This window comes from Microcaecilia unicolor, chromosome 14, assembly GCF_901765095.1.
Source record: "Microcaecilia unicolor chromosome 14, aMicUni1.1, whole genome shotgun sequence".
Taxonomy (NCBI): Eukaryota; Metazoa; Chordata; class Amphibia; order Gymnophiona; family Siphonopidae; genus Microcaecilia; species Microcaecilia unicolor.
This window is the reverse complement of record NC_044044.1, coordinates 35,884,763-35,907,777: the sequence shown is the minus strand read 5'-3', so window position 1 is coordinate 35,907,777 and position 23,015 is coordinate 35,884,763. Positions and strand designations below refer to the sequence as shown.

At 44.6% G+C, this 23,015-nt stretch overlaps 1 protein-coding gene and 1 long non-coding RNA gene across 2 annotated transcripts in view; one reads left to right on the top strand and one right to left on the bottom strand.

The window, feature by feature from the left end:
• ATP8B2 (ATPase phospholipid transporting 8B2) overlaps window positions 1-23,015 on the bottom strand; it is a 49,860-nt gene that overhangs the window by 3,179 nt on the left and 23,666 nt on the right. The window contains 18 exon segments of the mRNA XM_030187269.1: window positions 967-1,105; window positions 1,190-1,435; window positions 5,163-5,246; window positions 5,587-5,810; window positions 6,317-6,500; window positions 9,607-9,751; window positions 9,974-10,079; window positions 10,907-11,018; window positions 11,331-11,425; window positions 11,428-11,494; window positions 11,591-11,646; window positions 11,649-11,705; window positions 11,909-12,097; window positions 15,281-15,446; window positions 15,699-15,742; window positions 19,275-19,343; window positions 19,346-19,485; window positions 20,230-20,426. Of these exon segments, the coding sequence (XP_030043129.1) occupies window positions 967-1,105; window positions 1,190-1,435; window positions 5,163-5,246; window positions 5,587-5,810; window positions 6,317-6,500; window positions 9,607-9,751; window positions 9,974-10,079; window positions 10,907-11,018; window positions 11,331-11,425; window positions 11,428-11,494; window positions 11,591-11,646; window positions 11,649-11,705; window positions 11,909-12,097; window positions 15,281-15,446; window positions 15,699-15,742; window positions 19,275-19,343; window positions 19,346-19,485; window positions 20,230-20,426 (2,320 nt within the window).
• On the top strand, window positions 5,209-17,373 carry LOC115457712. The gene is made up of 3 exons (XR_003939993.1): window positions 5,209-5,220; window positions 17,161-17,166; window positions 17,247-17,373. It is a non-coding gene; the product is annotated as an uncharacterized LOC115457712 (long non-coding RNA).

Genomic DNA, 23,015 nt, shown 5'->3' with positions numbered 1-23,015 from the left:
ACAGTCATGCAAGTGGCAACTCCAGTAAGTCATAGGCTGGGCTGCAGCCTAGCATGAACTTCTGTCAAGTCTCTGTAAAGATGAGTGTGGCAGAATACCTGAGCCCCCCCCCCCCCCCCCACTCAGAAATGCCAAACTGATGAAAGGAGCAGCCCAGCAGCTGCTCAAATAACTCCCTGGACTTACAGTTCAGAAGAAGCTGAATGAAGGACATAAAATATTCCCTTGCCTTCAGGGTCCAACTAACAGGTGCAGCAGGACTCTTTATTTTCAAGAATGAAGGTACTGGTGATAGAGGGGAAGGGGAGAATTCTCAAACTTCTCAGATGTTCATTATCTTAGAACCATTAAAAAAAAAAAAAAACGTGACTGTGGAGCTTCCCTTGTCTCAACTGGTTACCATTTTTCCAACTGGCCTAGGAGCTGCTTCCAGAGCTGCACAGAAAAATATTGGAGTATTCTGTTGCTGAACGGTGCCTTTAGAGGGTGAATCACACACAACTACTTTGTTTCTCTGTCTCCATCTGCTGGTCATGGACATAACCCACAGGTTCTGGACTGGTTTGGTATGTATGCTAAAGCAATGCTTTTTAATGGCTCTAGGTGGATGACTGTTTAGTTCCCCTTTCACTCCTGTTTGGAAGAAAACCCCAAACCACAGGAGGAGAAGCAACTGTGAGACAGACCACAGCTACTGCTTGGTGCAACTCACTGAGGAACACAACACCACGTAATGCCCATCTAGTCTAAACAGTTTACTTTCTTTTTGCAGTGCCTTAGATTCTAGCTGATCTTGTATTTTCCCTTAATTGCTTTGAGGGCAAGGACCGATCAATGCTTTTGCTAACTGGGAGACCGACTATCTAATGCCAGCAGTACGGACACGAGGACAGTAATAAGAAAAGCAGAACTAAGAAGTCAGAGCTATAGCTACACCCTGAATCCTGCAACTCCTCTTGCACTCACCTATGAAGCGGAATTGGTTGGGGAACATCGCAAAAAGTCCATCACTGTGCATAGCAAAAAGGATAGCAAAATACACAGCCAGGCTTCCCCAGATAAAGAAATGATTAATGGCTGTCCAGTAACCTGTGTCCAGCCCAATCTGCAAGGAGGAGAGGAGAAAGGTCACAGCTAATCGGGCACCGTTTCAGTAATATACTAATCCTGTCTTGTGAACCTGACGCACCTGCATGCTGACCACAATCACTAGTGAGGTTGCCACAGTGACAGCAAAGGACTGATAATCAGCCAGCTGAGTCCCATCATCCCGGCCAGCTTCTGTAAAGACCCCATAGGGAATGAAGAACAAAAACACAGCTGTATAAATGCCCTGAGCAATGCAGATAAAGAATTCCCGCTTGTTAAACAGCAAGTTCAGTTGTCCTGGTTCATACAGCTTTGGGTATTCAAGACTGCGTTGTTCTGGCACATCCTGAAAGACAGGAAAAATGAAGGTTACATAGTAACATAGTAGATGACGGCAGAAAAAGACCTGCACGGTCCATCCAGTCTGCCCAACAAGATAACTCATATTTGCTGCTTTTTGTGTATACCCTACTTTGATTTGTACCTGTGCTCCTCAGGGCACAGACCGTATAAGTCTGCCCAGCACTATCCCCGCCTCCCAACCACCGACTCTAGCAACGACCATATAAGTCTGCCCAGCACTAGCCCCGCCTCCCAACCACCAGCCCCGCCTCCCAACCACTGTATCTGGCACAGACCTTATAAGTCTGCCCAGCACTAGCCCCGCCTCCCAACCACCAGTCCCGCCTCCCAACCACTGGCTCTGGCACAGACCGTATAAGTCTGCCCAGCACTATCCCCGCCTCCCAACCACCAGCCCCATCATTTCCTAGGTTGAGAGCACAAACCTAGGAAATGTTGCCAGATATATTATAACTCTTTAGCTCTACAATCCCTTCGTCTCTCTGTGCTTGTCCCATGCTTTCCTGAATTCAGATGCAGTTCCGCTGGGAAGCCATTCCATGCATCTACCACCGTTTCCATAAAGAATTACAGTAAATAGTAGCAGATAAAAAACAGCCTGATCCATCTAGTCTGCCCAGTAATAAGGCTAGAACTGAACCTGCTGCTCTGTGCAGCTTGATTCTATGTTCAACCTTCACATTTATTTGAAACACACAAATTGTTAAGTTAATCTAAGCAGTTTACAATGTAAAGTTAAAGGAGGGAAGGTGGAAGCTGGGGAAACAAAGGCAGACTTATAAAGAGAGGAAACAAATGAAGGGAAAATAAGAACAACAGGGAAAAAGGAAAAGGAGGACAGTGCATCACACTGTTGCCAGCAATCAGGAATCAAGCAGAGAGGGTTGTACATGCCGCTCTGGGTAGGTCACATCCCTGTACACCTTATTCAAAAGCCATTTTAATTTTTGCGCTTCGAGTCATCCTCCGGATTTATAGGGATTCTCTGTGCTTATCTCAAGCCTTTTTGAATTTTGTCACGGTTTTATTTTGCACCACCTGCACTGGGAAGGCATTGCAGGGATCCGCCACCCTTTCCCCCAAACATTTCTTGATATTACTCTGTTTACTTCAATTTATGAACTGTAGCTCTACAGCTTCTCCCTCTCTGCAAAAGATTTGCTGGATTATTAATACCTTTCAGTATTTAAATGTCTGAAGAATCCTGAAGAGGTGCCGAGAGAGGACTTGCTAGAGGAAGAAAGCTTCACTGGTGATTATTTTACCTGCTGGAAATTTTGCATTGAAACTTGGGAAAAGCAGACTTAGGGTTAAATAGGTAATTGTCAGCTGGATGGGAACAACTGGGAAAAGTAGAAAACTAAACTGAAAGAAGCTATTTTAAGGACAACAAATATTTTTGTAAGAAAAGTAAATAAAAGTAAAGGGAAAAGGAGGTCACTTTGGTTCTCAAGGGTAGTAGCTGTAAAGTACAAGAGATCGCAGAAGAGGAAGTCAGGCAGAAGCTGGTAGGAAAGCAAAGAGGCAAAATGGAAGAAATAAAAATAGCCAATATGGTAAAGTGGGGGGAGGGGGGGACAAGATATTTTTTTAGATATGTTAAAGATAGGAGGAAGTGCAAAAGTGACATTGTAAGAATCAAAGGTGAAGGGAAGGAATATGTGCAAAGCTGATAAAGGCAGAATTGTTTAGCTGAAAGACCGCGAGCAGTACTGCAGAAGACATAAGACCAATAGTCCATCAAGCCCAGTATCCTGTTTCCAACAGTGGCCAATCCAGGTCACAAGTACCTGGCAGAACCCCAAATAGCAACACTCCATGCTATCAATCCCAGGGCAATCAGTGGCTTCCCCCATGTCCATCTCAATAACAGACTACGGACCTTTCCTCGGGATCTTGTCCAAAAGCGCTGGGTGGATAGCAAGAGCACATGAATGGTCCCTGAAGCAGACTGTGATCGGCAGATATGTGTTGTTACATGAACAATGAATTGTCATATGTGCAATGTATGATGGGTTCATACATTTGTTGCATTTATGTTTGAAATATCTTTACTAGTAAAGTTTCAAAACCCACATACAGACAACACAGAACATGGGCAGAAACTGGAAATCATGCAAGTCGCTACATATGTTGCATTTAAATACAAATATGGTTTTGCAGCACTTTATTTGTATTATTTTTGGATGCATAAAACAAAAACCAAAGGGTGAGTAAAGGATGTGTAAAAGCAGAAATGTGACAAGCTCGTCTGTGCTAATTATTTGTCGGTCATCACGCTGTGAAGTGTGCCAGAGAGCACATTGTACCCACGACTGTGTAACACTGAAATTAAAAAATGTTTCCAAAACAATCTAAAAATGTAACAATTTTCCCAGGCTTATATTTGGAATCTATTGGCTCTCATAAAATCTATTTCCATGCACTGCCTCTATTGTATGCAAAATAAATCTCATGCATATTCAATGGGGAAATCCTGAAAACTCGACTGGGTTGCGGCCCCTGAGGACTGAGGTTTCCCATCCCGGTATTAGTGCAACAGACAAGTCTATTTTTCATATATGCCGGACAGTTATATTTTGCTCCTCTTTAGAAAACATTGATTTATTGGGACTGCTCACTGGAACTGTCTAAGTGGGAGTCTATTCTGGATTCCATTACAGATATTAGCTTAACCCAGTATAGGCACATCTTACATTTACATGCCCATGGTTACTCCAGCCACAGACAGCGCATAAATGTGGCAAGAGCATACGTAATGTGCGTCAGGGAGAGCAACATGTTCACCTTGACAAAATAACACTTAGGTGTCCTGCTAGCACTTCTGTAAACTTGTGCGTGCAAGTTAAGCTTAACTCTTAGCTCCCTGTTATAACATTTATGCTACTGTCTAAATGACGTCTCATCAATGACTTCCATGGGGGAATTATCCACCTCCTCCTTTCCTTGCATTAAAATTTAATTGCTGCACATTAGATCATTCTTCTAATTTTTGTAGATCCTGAATCTCTCTCCTTTCACCCTCGTCCCATACAACTGAAAGAAAGCTCACCTCCAGTGCATTTATGCCATGTAGGTATTTAAGTGTCTATCATATCTCCCCTCTCCTGCATTCTTCCAAAGTATACATATTGAGATTTATGACGACCACTGACCATTTTAGTAGCCACCCAGAATGGTACACAATATTCTAAATGAGGTCTCACGAGCCTTATAGAGGGGCATCATCCTCTCCCTATGCACCCAAGCATCCTTCCAGCTTTCGCTGGTGCCTTTTCTGTTTGGCCACCTAAAGATCCTCACATACGATCACACCCAAGTCCCACTCCTCTTTCATGTGCAGAAGTACTTCACCACTTATACTGTACTGATCTCTTGGGTTTTTGCAGCCCAAATGCATGAACTTGCATTTTTTTTTTAACATTAAATCTTAGCTGCTAAACTGTGGACCATTTATTCAAGAAGACATCTCAAGCTAACAGGAGGAAAATGGAAGAAAATCTGAGATAAACAGAGAAAAGGACTTACAAAATGATTTAAAAAAAATGGAATTCCGGGACTGGAATGCTTCCATTAAACAGGTAATTCAGGGCAAAAAGAAACGCACTGGACTGTGTGTGTGTGTTCAGGGCGACTGCTTTCAAAACGCTAAGCTGAATGGAGTCACAGCCCACACTTTTCTCACCAATTTAACGTAGGCAGTCACTTACCTGGTCAAACACTCCCATTGCAAGGACAGGTAGCGATGTATAGACAATGTTATAGAGAGTGATAAAGTACTGATCATAGACAGTCTGCAAAAAGAAGAGCCAGAGCAACATTTAACACCTGGGTGCCGTCCATTATGTCCTTAATATACAAGTATATTAGACTTGGCAATAATCTGTCTCTTAATACAGAAACTGACACTAGCTCCCCTCTCCTCCCAGTAGAGTAACAGGGCCTTGAATGGAGAAAGCACATGCAAATAACAAATATGAGCAGTGTCACTAACACTTACATATAGCAAGAGATACTTCCGGAAGAAGAATTTTGTACTCTCCTGCACTTCTTTAATCTGCCCAGGGAGTGGGGTGGGGGGAAGGCAATGCAGCAGTAGCCTAGAAAAGGACTACATGTCCCAAGTTGACTCACCTGGGCAGAAAATCCACAGAAGAAGCCAAACCAGAAGTGAACCATGGTGAAAGCAAAGTTCTTATAGAAGAAATAACAGAGGAACTTGCACATTCGTAAATAGGACCAACGGCCATGCACCAAGAGCAGTCGCTGCAGAAACTTGAACTGGGAGAAGGAATAATCGGACGCTAGCACAGCCTGGATCCCCTCTTGACCACTGATTCCAACTCCAATGTGGGCAGCTGCAAAGTAAAATGAAGGCAGTGCTGAATCCGGCTCTTCTAACACACTACTCGACATCTCAACAGTTATTCTTAAAAACCCAACAATATACATAAAATCTCAACCATAACCCTACAAAAATTCACTTGTCCTCCACTGCAAACTTTGGCCCTTATTTAATATGTATAAATGTGTTCATGTGATTTAATGCATTTTTAATTTAATTTGGGTACTCACTGTTCACTTAACTAGAATAAGTTAAGGCTTAAAACAAAACAGTATAAACAGACACATAACTACAAAAAAATTTAAGAATCATATGAAATAAATGATACATGAAATCAGACACGAGCAGCATAAATACAAACAAAAAGTCTAAAACTATTGAATCAAATTGCAATAACCTAATGCATGCTGGTAAATGAGGCCTTAAGTCAGCAAGTCCTTTTGGGATTGATAACTCGCCTTGAGCAACTCCTGCACCCATTTCCCTTTTCTTCCCTGGTCTTCCTCATCAGCTGCTTACTTTTGATCATGCTGACATCATTGGCCCCATCACCAATGGCCAAGGTCACAGCCTTCTTGTACTTCTTAACCAGCTCCACCACCTGCGCCTTCTGCATTGGAGTCACCCGGCAACAGATTACGGCCTTACATGCACACGCAGTCTCCAGGAACTCCTGCTCCATGTCTGCTTCCAGTGCATGAGCCTAGGAAAAGAAAATGGAAGGGATAAAGCTACAATGTCAGCATGACCAAGAGACTTGCAGGGGAGCTGAGGAGGCCTGTGTGGAAAGTCAGAGTTTGGAAGCAGAGGAGAAAGCAAAGTTGCTTACCTGTAATAGAGGTTCTCCGTAGACATCTGGGGAATGCAGCCATGCTTGAAGGTGAGTCCCCAGCTCAGGGCCACTTGGGGGGGGGAGCTATCAACGTGGACTACTGTCGTCACATTATTTTACCACATGTGGTTTCACTGCATAAAATGTGACCTTGTGCTAAAATAACCCGATTTAACAGTGGCTCACATTGACAACCTTCCCCCATAATGTGGTTGTCATGATGGCCTAGAGGTCCCGAATAAACATCTTAGGGAAGAAAAAGGTTCCAGACAGCTGCTTAGCCGAAAGCTGCATCTTGATCTGAGGCTAAGTCCAGGCAGTAGCGTTTTGTAAAAGGTGTAAACTGTGGCCCAGGTTGCTCCTTTACAACCTGCCACCATGTTCAGCGAACACACGAGATGAACGTGGACCCTGTGTTGATAGACTCACACCTGGTGAGTTGTTGGCTGCCCAAGTGATCAGCGGAGCTGGTTTGGATATGCAAAACCCTGTGGTGGTGACCCTGGAGAGTAACTGGATGGTTCTAAAAAAGGCTGGCTCTAGATCTATCCAAGAAGTTTCTACTCTCAAAAGGTTATAAAAAAAATATTTGGAGGAGGTTACACAGGACTGTTCTAAAGTTATTAAACAATGAAAGGAAGGTAGAACTACTACTGTGAGAGATAACATTTTAATACATTGAAAAACAGAGCAAATGGATAATTTTAACAAGAGACCCATTCATTCTCTCATGTGGGTGACATCATCCACGTCGCCCGGTGCAGAACGCGTGAGTGTATTATAGTTTTAAAACAGCATATGTAGTATTCCCACCTCGCATGCGCAAGAGCGCAGGACCTGCAGTACAATAGGATAGCTACCAAACAGAAGACAATCCCAAGAGGAAGTGGGAAGGCATGTGAGAATGAATGGCCTGCTGTCTTCCGAGTACATCTTTGCTTTCTCAGAGAACAAGCAGGCCGTATTCTCACATGTGGGAATCCCTAGCTACCAGGCTCATAGAAAACCATCACCAGAGGTCAAGTGGAACTCGAAACGGCCAGTTCAAAAAACTATATATACACACAACTGTGTGAGAGTGCAGCCTGGAACAGAACAAATCAGGATGGGGGTGGCGGAGTTGCTGGACGTCACAGCCTTGCAAACATCTTCAATAGAGGCTGACCTCAAGTGGGCTACCGACATGACCCTCAAGAGTTAGCCCAGCCTGGGCATAAATTAATGAAATGCAGATCTCTCAGCCAGTTGGGAAATGGTGCGTTTCCCGATGGCAACCCCCATCCCGTTGGAATAAAAAAAAAAAAAAATGCTGAGTGGACTGTCTGTAGGGCCATCAGGGGAGGCCATCGGGAAAGGCTGGGGCGTTGGGGTCGAAGTGGGTACCTTCTAAATGGAGGGGGACCGGTCCTCTCGGCACAGACTCTTCCTGGGAACCGAATCCCTCAGTGCCTCGGAGGTCTCAGCATTGTGTATCAAGGGGGATTGATGCCGATGCTTCTTGGCTTTCACCTGATACCGGTCATCAATGCTCCTCGGTGCTGATGAAGACAATGTTGAATCCCCACGTCATCTCGGTGTCAGGTGCTATGCGGTCCCGGGGCCCTGCACAGTGACCAGCATCGAGGCAGGTGGAGACCTGCTCAATGCACACTCACTCCCAATGGGTGTGCATCGAGTGGGTCTTGCAACCATGTGCAAGGCTTGACGCTGATAACTGAGTCAAGGATACAGACCGGGCTCCAAAAATGATCTTTTTGAGCCTCTCTGGCCAGCTGCGTCCTCTCTTCATATGAAGACAAAGAACACAGCTGGAAGGGGTATGTTCAGGCCCCAAACACTGAAGACACCAAGAACGGGTGTCCTTGCCAGAGATGGTCCTATTCAGCAATGCGCTTAAAGCCACTGGGAACCTTCCGTGGCCAAAATCAAACTGGGGGCTGGAAAATAGGGGCTAATCACCATGAAAAGGTAAAAATAAACCCCGACTGGAACTCAGGCCTAAGAGGAACTACTAAGCATGGAAAAACAAAGCAACTGAGATGCAGAGGAAAAAAAGGAACTGCACCAACGCAGTGAGGGAGCTGTGAAACAGCGTGTTTTCTCCCCCCCAGTTATAAATACACAGGAGGCAGGCCTTTTCAATGGCAAGAGCAAAGAGTGGCGGATGAATGAAACAGCTTCCTAGTACAGATGAGGACAATATCAAACTTCAAACAGAGCAGAAGAGAGGAGAGGAAAGAACTGCAGAGCTGAGTAGGTGGTATGATTGGGGAGACTGAACAGGCGGTTCTTTTCCTACAGTCATGTTCTACGTTTATGTGAGAATACAAGTCACCTCATGTGTCAGACACAAGTACCATACATAAGTACATAAGTATTGCCACACTGGGACAGACCAATGGTCCATCAAGTCCTGCATCCTGTTTCAGTGGCCAATCCAGGTCACAAATACCTGGTAAAATCCAGAAAAGTTCAATACATTTTATGATGCTTATCCCAGAAATAAGCAGCGGACTTTCCCAAGTCCATTAATAATGGTCTATGGACTTTTCCTTTAGGAAGCCGCCCAGACCCTTTTTAAATCCCGCTAAGCTAACCGCCTTTACCAAGCTCTCTGGCAACAATTCCAGAGTTTAATTACATGTTGAGTGAAGAAACATTTTTCCGATTCGTATAAAATTTACTACTTTGTAGCTTCATCGCATGCCCCCTAGTCCTAGTATTTTTGGAAAGAGTAAAGAAACGATTAACGTCTACCCGTTCCACTCCACTCATTATCTTATAGACCTCTATCATATCTCCCCTCAGTCGTCTCTTCTCCAAGCTGAACTGCCCCAGACGCTTCAGCCTTTCTCATAGGAAGTCATCCCATCCCCTTTATCATTTTCGTCATCCTTCTCTATACCTTCTCTAATTCCACGTCTCTTACTAGGAATGCATATGCAAGTGTTACCTGACCAGCAACAGGTCCTCTTACCAGGCTATGCCCATTAACGACCAAGGCATACTCTCCAGTGACAGCCTCCAGTATAGAAGTGATCTGGGATGACGGCACTTCCTCTGGGTAGGAAAAACCATTTTCAACACATCGACAGGTATCAATTATTTTCACCCGTGCTTGCCTGAAAGAAATGAAATGGTAAGGCACTCTTGCATGCTGAAAGTCTTAACTGTTTCCTGCTAGCTGTACAGCCATTACTATCCTGCAGTCCCTCTTCCCCTTCCAGAGTCGATGCTTCACCTCAACTCTTTCTGCTCCCCTAGAGTCACCGATTCACCTCAAACTCCTATATTCAACTTCTCCCTGCTACTCCCAAAGATGCTGCTTTACTTCAGACCCTCACCTCAACTCTTCCCGCACTTCCTGCACAGTGTGTCCAGTGATAATAAATATCTCAGCCATGTCATCTGTCAGCATCTTGCACGAGTAGCCGATATTCACTGCTGTTTCTGAGGGAAGAAGAAATAGCATGAAGTCACAGCCTCTTCGTTAAAGCTGTGTCCTTGCATATACCTCCCGCTTCTTGAGTGTCTTTGTCCCCTGTTCCCCCCCTCCCCAATCTAATCTGAAGGAGTTACTGCTGATAGCAACTGGATATCTGGCAAGGAAAGGAATAGAAAAAAAAATGAAGGTAACAGGAAGGAAAGGAAGTGTTATTAGAAGATCTTAAGATGACGATAACGACTTAGGATTTTGCTCACACCTTTTCAGCTGGGATATGCACGGCCAAAATATTTTCAGTTTGTTTTCTGATTTCCTGACATATTCCCGATTTTTGGGTCCTTTTCAATTAATTCTACACATTTAATGTGTGCAATGTATGTGACGTAAAACTTTCTAATGCATACATATCAGTTATAGTATATATATATATAAATATAAACCTGTAGGTTGTACAAGCGATTTGCACACACTGGAGCTTTTACGATGTCCAAACAAACTGAATACACGCTAACAAATACACCCCTATTTTTCAGTAGTAGAGTTACATAGTAAATACATAGTAGATGACGGCAGATAAAGACCTGCATGGTCCATCCAGTCTGCCCATGAGAAACTCATATGTGTATACCTTACCTTGAATTTGTACCTGTCCTTTTCAGGGCACAGACCATATAAGTCTGCCCAGCAGTATTTCCCGCCTCCCAACCACCAGTCCCGCCTCCCATCACCGGCTCTGGTACAGACCGTATAAGTCTGCCCTCCCCTATCCTCGCCTCCCAACCACCACCATTAAAGGCACAAGTATGAGAAGGTGTGTTGGGGTGTATAATACCCTGTTTGTCTCCAGTCAGAACCCAGATCTTGATGTTAGCGAGTGTCAGGATGGCGATGGTTTCAGGCACTCCCTCTTGCAATTTATCTTCAATAGCCGTCGCCCCCAGCAGCTATAAAACAGCAAAACGTACGTTGGGCTCCTTGTAAACAGGATACCCACATCAATAACCAACTATTTACAAACCTACCCCACATGCAAAGGTTTCACAAACACAGCCACACAACCACAGATAAGAGAAAACCAATCTACCAAACCAAAATCTGTATGGAACACACCAAATACAGACACAAACGATGTACCACCCGATACCCTACATGTAAGACAGTGTAAACAGATAACACTCATATAGACACACCAAGAAATACATGTATGTTTTACACTGAGAAAGACATGCACACTTACAATGAGGAAAAGCACGTACCATCATATCCTGTTCAATTTCTTCATACACTGTAGTCAGCTTGTCATCACGACCCTCCACGGCTGTGCTAGCATCCTGCAATCTCTCTGCCCAGGCTCATAGTAATCTTCCTCCAGATCCTTATAGGCCAGCACCAGAGTGCGCAGGCCATCCCCAGCATATTCCTGCGCAAGAACATCCAGTCGTGAAGGACATCTGGAGCGAGAAGAACTGAGCACACACTCTCAACACCAGCGGGGTGCAAAAAGCCAAAAACTCACATTCAGGTGTTCTGTGGTGGCAATCATTAGCTCATAGTTAGAAATGTGGAGTCTCTCAACAAGATGGTGTCAGCTCCTTTACAATACAAACGGATTTTCCCCTCTGGATCACGCACTAGAACAGGCCAAAAATCTCATCAAATTCTGCTGTTTTCTCCCTTCTAAACCACCACTTTCACGCTCAGTCACTCCAAAGCCTTTCCAGCCTCTCTCCCATCTCACCCTATTTAAGTCCCATTTTCAGCCCTCTCCCAACTCCCTCCCCAGCTTTCTATCTTTTCCAGTGCTCTGTCCTTTTGATTTCTTCCCATATCTCACCAATAACAGACATCCTTTTTCTCAGGTTGTTGAAATCCAGGATGGCTAGAAGCTGGTAGGTAATTGGTGTTCCCATTTCATGAACAGTGATAGTCTTTGGAGTACGGGAACGAAACACGAAGCCAAAATTTCTGGCCGCAGTGACAAGAGCGCCTTCATCGGGGGACTGTGCTTTGTAGTACAGTTCTCCTGTGACAAGGAGGCAGATAAGAACTTGGCATCCTTCTAAACATATTAGGGATTCACAACAATCTGAACAGCCAGACTTCATACAATTATGCAATTAGTGGTGTATCAAGTAAATAATCAAATTCTCTCAACACATCAGGGATTCTGAAAACCCCTGTCTGCCCCTAAGCAATTATATCCCAACTGCAAAGAGCCACAAAATCACCCCTCCATCCTTGACTATGCATACGCAGGAGCTATGAAAATGACTGAAAACTGTTCAGAGAAAGGTATTAGAATGTTATAAGGCCTACAGCGCAAACCGTACAAAAAGCAGTTTAAAAGAATTCAAAATATTATTTCTGGAATAATTCTGTGGAACACAGAATTTCCAGATTTTAAGATTCCTGCGGGGGGCAATATAGGGGTAAGAGCAGAGAGTTTGTCAGCACAGCAGGAAAGGCAGAATAAGGCGTCAGCCTACTGGTAGGAAGAAGGGATGAAAGAGGGAAGGAGAATGGTGGGGACTGGCCTAGGCAGTGAAGCTGAGCCTGAGTGGGTATGTCTACCTGTTTCCAGTGCCCCCCCCCCCCCCCCCCCCCCCAGAGTGACAAGGATAGCCTTATACACTTCTATTACAGAATTCCTGGGTAAACTCTACATAAAACCTGTCAACATTTGCATCTTTCAGTAATTATGTTTTTGTGTATTGCTGGAAGGGGAGGGAGTAGGGTAGAAATGGTGAAACATTCAAATGTTTCAATGAATTACAAGAACAGGAAAAGAAAAATTGAGGTTAAGGGGTCATGAAAGTCACAGAAAACATGAGGGAGTACCATATACTTGAATATAAGCCAGGACAACATTAAGCTGAGGGCTTTTATTCAAGTCTTCCTATCCCATGGTGATCGGCATTTCTCTCCCTCTTCGCTGTCCATCCTCCTCCCGCAGTGACCGATAACTTCTGTCTTCCCTCCCCTTCCCCCGCAGTTTCTGGCACATCTTCCCCTCCTCCCAAAGCCGAAGTAACTGGCATTTCTCTTCCTGGCAAGCTTGGGTGCTGACACGAAGGAACTGCAAGCAGGGCCGGTCCAAGACCTTGAGCATCTGCGAATGCTCGAGGCCTACTGGCTCCCCCTCGGGAGGTGGCAGGCCTTGAGCATGAGAAGATGCTCACGGCCCTGACTGGCCCTGCTTGCACTTACTTCTGTGTCTGCCAGTGTCAGGCTTACTGGTAAGAGAAATGCCAGTCATCGCAAGTGGGCGGGGGAAATGTGCCGCCTTGACTAAGCTGAGATCCCAATTTTTGGCCTTTTTTGGGGGCTCATAGTTGAGTATATACGGTACTTCTTTCTAAAAGAGTGGCAGACATCTAGAAGGTCTACGTTTATTAAAAAAGCTTGATATCCCGCCATTCCTTTTCCGTGTGCAGGTCATAGTGGCCAACAGCAGGGATGGTGGAAACTAAACACAGGGACAGAATCATGCCACATGTAGAACTGATACAGATGGCAGTAGGAATGACACACACAAAAAGGGAGATGACAAAACCAGCTTAGATAAGAAGCAATGTCCTGCAAATGGTCAAACGTCCAGCTGGGAGGGATCTTAGCTAGAAAGATGAAGACAGATACAACTAGGCTGTCACGAAGTGCTTAGTCACCTGCTTGGGGCTAACCCTGCGGCCACCTGGAGGGTTTATCTCTAGCATAGCTCAGGTCTGCTTGCACCTGCCGAATGTGCTCTACGCTAGCACCCTCCTCCCACAGACTGGGTCACAATCGTCTCTGGGCAAGTCTCCCACTCTCAAATTATCCCCAGGTTACTGGAGGCCACACAGTTCCCAGAAAGCACTCACAGACCCAAACCACCATTGTTCTTAGTCAGTCCAGACAAGCAGAGCAAACAATTAGTTTATTTTCATAAAATATTGAACAGTGAACTATAAAACTGATGGGGAAAACAGCACACAACAACAGGTAACTGAAATAGGATTAATTATAAACTATCTAAACATTTTATCACTACATGAATAGTGCCTGGAAAGTACAGGAAACATAGCTGCTCACCAGTTAGACAATATACTGATCTCAGGGTCTCAGCAGAGAGGTCTTTCTCTCTCTGCTTCCAAACTGAGACCAATTAATTACCTCACAGTTAGGCAGGAAAAAGAGAACAAACTGTCACATCTTTAAAGAAAACAATTGCCATCTGCTAGCCAACCAGGAGAAACTCATATATCATCAGCAAAACAACACAGTTCATAGTCTCAGAAACCCACTGTTTCACTGCACTGGCAGACTGGATGCTCCAACTGGTCTATGATTTCTACAAATACCTACAGCGAAGTTAACTTCAAGCATGCTCAGCGACTAAATTTTCAGCTCAAAATTCATATTGCTTAGTTTTAAGAGCCAAAATTAACTATATCTTTTTGAGATACGGTGACCAGAACTGAACGCAATACTCAAGGTGCAGATGAAACCATGGAGCGATACAAAGGCATTATAGTATTTTCGGTCTTATTCACCATCCCTTTCCTAATATTCCTAGCATCCTATTTGCTTTTTTGGCCGCTGCACACTGAGCAGAGCATTTCAGCGTATTATCTACAACGAAACCCAGATCTTTTTCTTAGGCGTTGACATCCCAAGGTGGACCCTAGCATCAGGTAACTATGATTCAGATTATTCTGTTGGGAAACTACATTCAGATGTTAATCCCAATCTCACAAGGGTATGCACGTAAGCATTGCCATACTGGGACAGACCGAAAGTCCATCAAGCCCCGTATCCAGTACAGTTTATAAAAATCCATATTAAATTAATGGATGTAGGTTACTAAATATAGATGCTCGATGTCAGCCAATTTTTAAAAGCTCAATTAAACCTCCTCCCCCAAGCATTCAAACTCTCCTCCAAAGAGCCAGAAACCCAGGGATACAAATCCCAGCTCCAGGATCACATCTTCAGGCCCCTTGGAAAGAATTGTGAAGGCTTGAACAAACCTTGCACCTCCCCAGTGGTTATATCCCCCCAAAAGAGTCAGAAACTATTTTGGAAATTCATGTCACCTGCAAAGAGAAAAAGAACTACATGAAATTACACATCCCTTTCGAGTTTACTGTCTCCAAAGATGCCCAAAATTGCATGTGACTCCAGCAGCAACACATGGACCAGGAAAAAGCAAATCCTTTAATCTCACCTTCCTTTTTTTCTTCTGACATAACCGTGTGACATAATGAGAGCAGGCGAAAGAAGTCATGGACTAGAGGGGACCCCACCTTCACTGCCTCCAGTAAACTTGAATCCGAGAAAGAGAACTTGTCATCAGCCAAAGGGTTAAAAGAGAAATCGGCAGGTTCGTCTCTCTATAGAAAAAAAGAGTATACACGTGGGACAACAGTCTGCAGATTTTATACCAGTTTCAAAGGGAACAGACTCTGAAAAAGTGCGTCTATACCCCAAATCTGCAGCTGCTACTTGTTTGAATGCCTCTTCTATGACTTGTGTCATATAGAAGAGCATGAAATGAGAAATGCTGAGAAAATAAAAGCAAGAGAGGACCCACGTGGTCAACAGAAGAGAGAAGCAGAAGCAAGGGCAAGGTAAAGAGTACTCACCTCACATAAGCTGTCTTTGGTTCCCAGGACTTCAATAACATCACCTAAAAAGCAAAACTTAAGTGATCTTTGCTGAAGAGGCTCAGGAAACGAAGAATGCAAGCTTTCAGTCTGGCATCATAAGTATATTCTCAACCAACTTCAGTAATGTAGGCTTTCAGCTGAAATTTGGAAACTAAAAGTAAAAAACTTATTTAGGACTGGAATCAGGGCAGGCCCAAAGGGATTTGGCAACCTAACTGAACTTCAGATGTGCCCCCTCACCCCCCATTACGGGGGAGCTCACCCCTATTTCCAGTATCTTCCCTTCCATTCTACAGTACAGGCATCACCCACCATAGTGTCCAGCATTTCTCTCCTTCCTTAGCTCCCTCCTTCACTATTTCCCTTCCCCTTATAGTCTCCTGCATCTCTCGCCTTCCTTCCCTCTACTCCCCAACCCCCTCACAAAGTATTCAGGGCTTACCTCCCTTCTCCGGGCAAGTCAGCATTTATAAGATTCAATGTTGCCAGAGCAGGGCCTTGAGCATCTGTGTTTGCGGACAGGGTGGGATACGAAAAGCTTCAGCATATGTGGATGAAGGCCATGAATAGCTTCTATATATGCAGAATGCTACATCGGTGCCACACCATGAAGTATGCCACTCTAGGCGAATGCCTAGTCACCTATGGATGGGCTGGCCCTGCCTATAATTAATTTGCCTATTTATTTCATTAAAACAAACTGATAAGGATAAAACTGAATTGCTTAACCATTATTTCTGTTCTATGTTCTAATTAACATTAACACCACTATTTGTATTCTGCCATATACCTTGTGGTTCAAAACAGATCACGTTTTAAAGAAACTGGACATTTCCAGGAAATACAGTATTCAATTCACACAACAAAACTACTACTTATCATTTCTATAGTAGTGCTGTGCACTTGAACATGAAGAGACAGTCCCTGCTCCACAGAGCTTACAATCTAATCAGGACAGACAAACAGGACAAATAAGAGAATTACTAAGGTGGTAATGATAAAACAGACAGGGGTACTGAACAAGTGAATAAGGGTTAGGAGTTAAAAGCAGCATCAAAAAGGTGGGCTTTTAGCCTAGATTTGAAGACGGCCAGAGATGGAGCTTGACGTACTGGTTCAGGAAGTCTATTCCAGGCATATGGTGCAGCAAGATAAAAGGAACAAGTCTGAAGTTAGCAGAGGAGGAGAAGGGGTACAGACAAGAGAGATTTACCTAATAGACAGAGCTCACAGGGAAGAGTGGAGATGTTCTGAGGAGCTGAAGAGCGAATGTACTTGTAGTCAATACGAGGAGTTTGAACTGTATCAGAAACGGTTAGGGAGTCAATGAAGTGACTTGAGGAAAGGGCTACTATGAGCACAGCGACATTGGCGGAATATAAGTAATGCAGCAGAATTTTGAAGGGGAGAGAGATGGCTTAAGTGGGAGATGTGTGAGAAGCAAGTTGCAATAGTCTAAGCAAGAGGTGATGGGTGTGGATAAGGAATTGGGGAGTGTTCTCAGAAAGGAAAGGACAAATTTAGTGACAGGTTTAGCAGTCTGCTGAAAATGTGCAGAGAACGAGAGAAAGGAGTCAAAGATCACCCCAAGGTTACGAGGAGGTGATGAGACAAGGAAGATGAGTGTGTATCCACAGACACAGAGAATGGGGTAGGACTGCAGAAAGCAAATGGGAACAGATGTGTGGTCGTGAGGAGCTCGATGGGGCCTGATGGGATACATCTGAGGGTACTCATTTCTTTGACTGGGTGACCAAACAGTTGGATATGGGAGGGCACTAGATCTGGTGTACTTGGATTTTAGCAAAGCCTTTGACATGGTTGCACATAGGCGACTGATAAATAAACTGAGTGCCCTGAAAAGTGACCGACTGAGTTAAAAACTGCTTAAAGTGGAAGGAGACAGAGGGATAGTAGCAACTAGAATTTTCTCTGTGGAAAGGATGTTTTCAGTGGTGTGCCGAGGGATTGGTCCTTGGACCAGATTTTTTTTTTCTCAGTCTTCACCCTGCTGGTAGGCGTGCATAACCCATCAGTCCAATCCTGATCCGGTCCGGGGGGACGCTAAGGAATAGAATTTTCTCTGAGGAAAAGGATGTTTTCAGTGGTGTGCCGAGGGATTGCTCCTTAGACCAGCTTTTTTTTTTTTTTTAATTAACATCTTTGTGAGTAATATTGCGGAAGGACTGTCTGATAAGGTTTCTTTCTTTGCGGATAATACCAAACCGGAGGGTATGGATAGCTTGAAGAATAGTCCAGCAATTGGCTACTAAGTTTTAATGCTAAAAAATACAGAGGCATGCACTTGGGAAATCCAAGAGAACAGGTATAGTATAGGAAGTGAAGTACTTCTGTGTATGAAAGAAGAGCAGGACTTGGGAGTGATCGTATCTGACGATCTTAGGTGGCCAAACAGGTAGAAAAGGCGATAGTCAAAACCAGAATGATGCTCGGGTGTATAGGGAGAGGATGAAAAGAGACGACAGTGAGGCCCCATTTTGAATACTGTGCAGTTCTGGAGACCACAACTTCAAAAAGATGGATGGAGTTGGTCCATTGGTCAGAGATCTCGGTCATAAAGAGAATGAGGACAGACTTTTAGATCTCAGTATGTAGACTTCGGAAGAAAGATGGAATACGATAGAGATGTTTAAATATCTCTGTGGCATTAATGTACAGGAGGTGAACCTTCATCTCAAATGAAGGAAAACTGGAATGAGAGGGCATAGGATGAAGTTAAGAGGTTATAGGCTCAGAAGTCATCTAAGGAAATGCTTTTTCACGGAAAGGGTGGAGGAGGTGTAGAATAGCCTCCGGGTGGAGGTGGTAGATGCAAGAACTGTGTCTGAATTTAAGAAAGCATGAGACAGGCACAGTGGGATTGCTTAAAGAGAGGAGGATTGGCAGACTGGATGGGCCACCGTGGCCCTTATCTGCCATCATGTTTCTCTCCATCATCTTTTCTTAAAAAAAACCCCCAAAACCCAAGGCATTTAACAAAAAATACAATCCACACTCCACGCTCATCCTGTCATAGTATTCAGTACATTTCCCCCCAAAAATATCTATTTCTCAGCCTAGCCATAATTTACTGTGCTACTCTCCTCCCACTCAAACTTGTGATTTAGGATCCTAAGGTAAAATCAGCACTAGATTAATTTGTTGTCCTAACCTGATGCCATAGCTGTGTACTTTGTAGGAACATAAATCTGGGTGTGTAGTGAAAAGAAGTCCCTAAATTAGGATCTCAGCCCAAGGACAGTTTTCAGAAGGGCTGTTTTATTACTCTAATCCCTAAAGTTAAGGTGTAAATCCTTTGAAAATCGACATCTAGCTTTCCACTTGGGATGAGTAAAAGAGTCACACTAAAGCACCCTCTTAGCTTCCCCAGCTGTCAGATGCTACCAGTTGTCTATTCCTGGCAGACACTCAGCTCCCACCACACCTTAGCAGCGTCTGACATTTCAGCCTCAGTCTCCTGAACCTCACATTCATTTCCTGCATAGCGTTCCTCCTTGCTGTGCTCACAGCACAATGTCTCCTAGTGAGGACTCACCGTAGCTCCTGCACTGATTGAGCACTTATTAAACAGCATGATGTTCTGCGTCAGAGTCCCCGTCTGTCAGAGAAGATGTACTCCACCTGGCCAAGCTCCTCATTCAGGGTGGTGGTTCGTGCCTCAGCTGCAGTGTTCTTTCTTATGCAGAACATCCTACGATCCCAGTTAATGAAGTAACTGTGTCCAAGTCGGATAACTTCCACACTGCAGAAAAATCAGCAAGCGAGAACAGTATAACTAACCCAGTCTGAAACTGCAGAAGACAGACACAGCACACCATCTATTTCTATTTCTGCCAAAATCTATAGTACATCAACTGGCATAACCGCGTGCGATGGTCTCAGGGAGAAAGACACATCAACTGGCAGAACCGCGTGTGAGGGTCTCAGGGAGAAAGACACATCAACTGGCAGAACCGCGTGTGAGGGTCTCAGGGAGAAAGACACATCAACTGGCAGAACCCGCGTGTGAGGGTCTCAGGGAAGAAGACACATCAACTGGCAGAACCCGCGTGCGAGGGTCTCAGGGAGGAAGACACAGCGACTGGCATAACTGCGTGCGAGGGTCTCAGGGAGAAAGACACAGCGACTGGCAGAACCGCGTGCGAGGGTCTCAGTGAGGAAGACACAGCAACTGGCAAAACCGCGTACGAAGGTCTCAGTGAGGAAGACACAGCGACTGGCAAAACGCGTGCGAGAGTCTCAGGGAGGAAGACACAGCGACTGGCAGAACTGCGTGCGAGAGTCTCAGGGAGGAAGACACAGCGACTGGCAGAACCGCGTGCAAGGGTCTGAGGGAGGAAGACACAGCGACTGGCAAAACCGCGTGCGAGGGTCTCAGGGAGGAAGACACAGCGACTGGCAAAACCGCGTACGAAGGTCCTCAGGAGCAGGCCAGACAACACACCACGTACACCCGGAGTCTCTGAGCCTGGAGAGCTTTGCCTACCTGACGTAGAGGGAGATAGGAACCACAGTGTTGAGAATAATGATGTAAGACCAGAAGGAGAGGAAGCCAGAGAAAAAGGCACTGTCCACTGCCACATCCCATGGCAAATAGATCTGGAAATGTACTCCAACCTCATATTCCCAGATGACATTCCCATGGCCAAGATCACACCCCATGCAAACCAGGAATCCAAAAATCTGTCAATAAACACAGCCGATTAACAGATAAGTCCAGTCAGTCAGATTCACTTAGAACTACTCAGCAGCCAACCTTGGTAATAAACCAAATCAAACAGCTGCTTCACATTTCACTGTTATTTAATATACCGCAAATTACAAAAGTAGCTAACAGTTTACCAGAAACAGGCTCAGTCTCCTGTGCTAGAAGTTCCTGAATGTATGTTCACTGCAAAGATATTAGCCATCCTCATCCCACATTACCCCTCCCAGAATAATCTGGGTAACGGGCTAGTTAAAACCGAATCAAAACACATATAATCATACTCAAACGCAATAAAAGGTCTGGCTCTCGATGACAGTCGCAGTTCTCACTCAATTTCATAGTACCCCGGTACAAAGGAGAAATTAGACCTTACCTGCTAATTTGCTTTCCTTTAGTCCCCCCGGACTGGACCAGGCGAGCACAACCCAAGAGTCCAATCCTGGTCCGTCCGGAGGGACGCTAAGGAAAAAGCCTTTATTTTAGTTTTTGTATAATGCAAAACAAAAGGCTTCATCTGGGATTAACAATTCTGTGTATATCCACCACGCATTCCTGCAGTGCTCATTGTCATCTTACAGTGCAGGCCTAATTCCTGCCTGACAGAGGTGCAATTTTTTAAACTAATTTTCTGAGGTCCTTCTCTCCTATAATATTTAAAGATACTTATATCATTGTAAACTGGATTTCACCACTGGAAACTATTCATAAGTAATGACAAATAAAAAAAAAAAAATTACAAATAATTGCAAGTGAGAACTGTGATTGCCATTGCCAGCCAGATCTTTATCTAGTTGAAAACTGCCCATCCTCCTTTCTTGGATCTATTGTTTTGACTGCAGAGACTCTCTGGTGTCCCCAGAAGCTGCTGCCTGCCCTAGGTGACTGCTTTGCCTAATGGTTGGGCTGGCCCTGATCATTAGCATGTTTCTCTCACTGGGACAGGTCTCCTGGTGTTCTAAATTTGGCCTGTGAGGAAGCCGTCAACTAACAACTCAGAGGGTGTGGTGCAGCAGAAAGGAGTCACCTCCATATGCCACTTAGTCAGAAGCCCAGTGTCTAGCTCTACAACAAGTGTATTCTCAGAGGGGCACTGGCAGAACCACTGACATACATTACTGGCTGAGCAATGCAGGAAGGGTTTCATCATGGGTGTTTACACTCGCACAGGAACTCCTAATGCAGACCACATTAAAATGCATGTTAATGTAGATATTACCTCAGCCATCCATGCAATTAAAGAAAAAATTAAGAAAAAAGAAAAAAAAGATTCTCACTTTGAATCAGGTTCAGATTGCCCAGATAACCCCAAGCCTTAATTGAAGAGCATTTCAGTTCCTGCACCAAAGCTGGCAGCTTTCGGGGGTAGCACCAGTCCCACGAAGAAGGCCTACGAGTAGCTGCAGCCCAAAATGTTACTGGTCATGTCATCAAGCAAGGAAGCAGATGAGTTTCCACAACACTACAGCACCCCAGTAACTGTGAATCAGACCCAGGTAGCTGGGCTTGTTGACACTGGCTCTAGAATGACTTTATTAAGACCAGAGCTAGTGCCAGACTATATACCCATCGCGTCGAGTATTCCTGGATTGGGGTAGCAAGCCTGTATATAAAGAAGTAGGAACAACGAAAAACATGCTGGTACTGATGCCGGGTGTGGGACCAACAATGAACATTAGCCTTGATAGTGGAATCAAAATTTCCGCTATGGTGACCCCTAGTCAGGCCCAGGCAGCCCAACAAATGGAAGCAGCAGAGACCACCTCTCTAGTTCCAGATCCTGAGCCAGACCAGGTGGAACCAGCTGAGCCCCGGCAGGAGGCGGCGCTCCAGTGCTTCCAGCAGCACCAGTTCCTGAAATGACCTGGGCCGCAAGTATGGAACAGCTTGACTTAACTGACATACTTATTGAGCAGACTGTTGATCCTGATCTGTCACAGTCACCAGCAGAGACCTTTCTAGTTATGGATACTGATATAGGACACAAACATGCTTTTCAAGAAGCACAACACTCTGACCCTGACTTGGAAGCCCTGAGATAGAGGGCTGGTCACCAACTGATCCTCTATAAGATATCTATATGCACATTCTAGGCAAGTCTCTTTTAATTGAAAGGAAGCTCTGGAAAGTGTTGAAAAGGGGATAGACTCGGAAGTAACCTATGACATAACTTCTTAATGGAAAGGGTGGTGAATTCCTGCAACAGCCCCCCAGTGGAGGTGTGGAGATGAAAACTGGATCTGTAAGGGAGAAGGGCTAGTATATGAATGGATGGCAGACTGGATAGGCCATATGGTCCTTTATCTGCCTTCATTTTTCTGTTTCTATGAATCCTCACCTGAAAATACGTCATTCAGTTTGGAGGCCCAAGTATATCATTAAGGATATAAAAGATGCTGGAATTGTCCAAAGAAAAGCAATCAGAATGGTGTATGATCAGCACCAAAACACATACGATATGAAACTTGAGAACCTAAATATGTATAATCTAAAGGACCAGGAGGCACCATAATACAGATGTTTAAATATTAAAAGGAAAAGAAGCTGGGGGACAGACAGGTGATGGA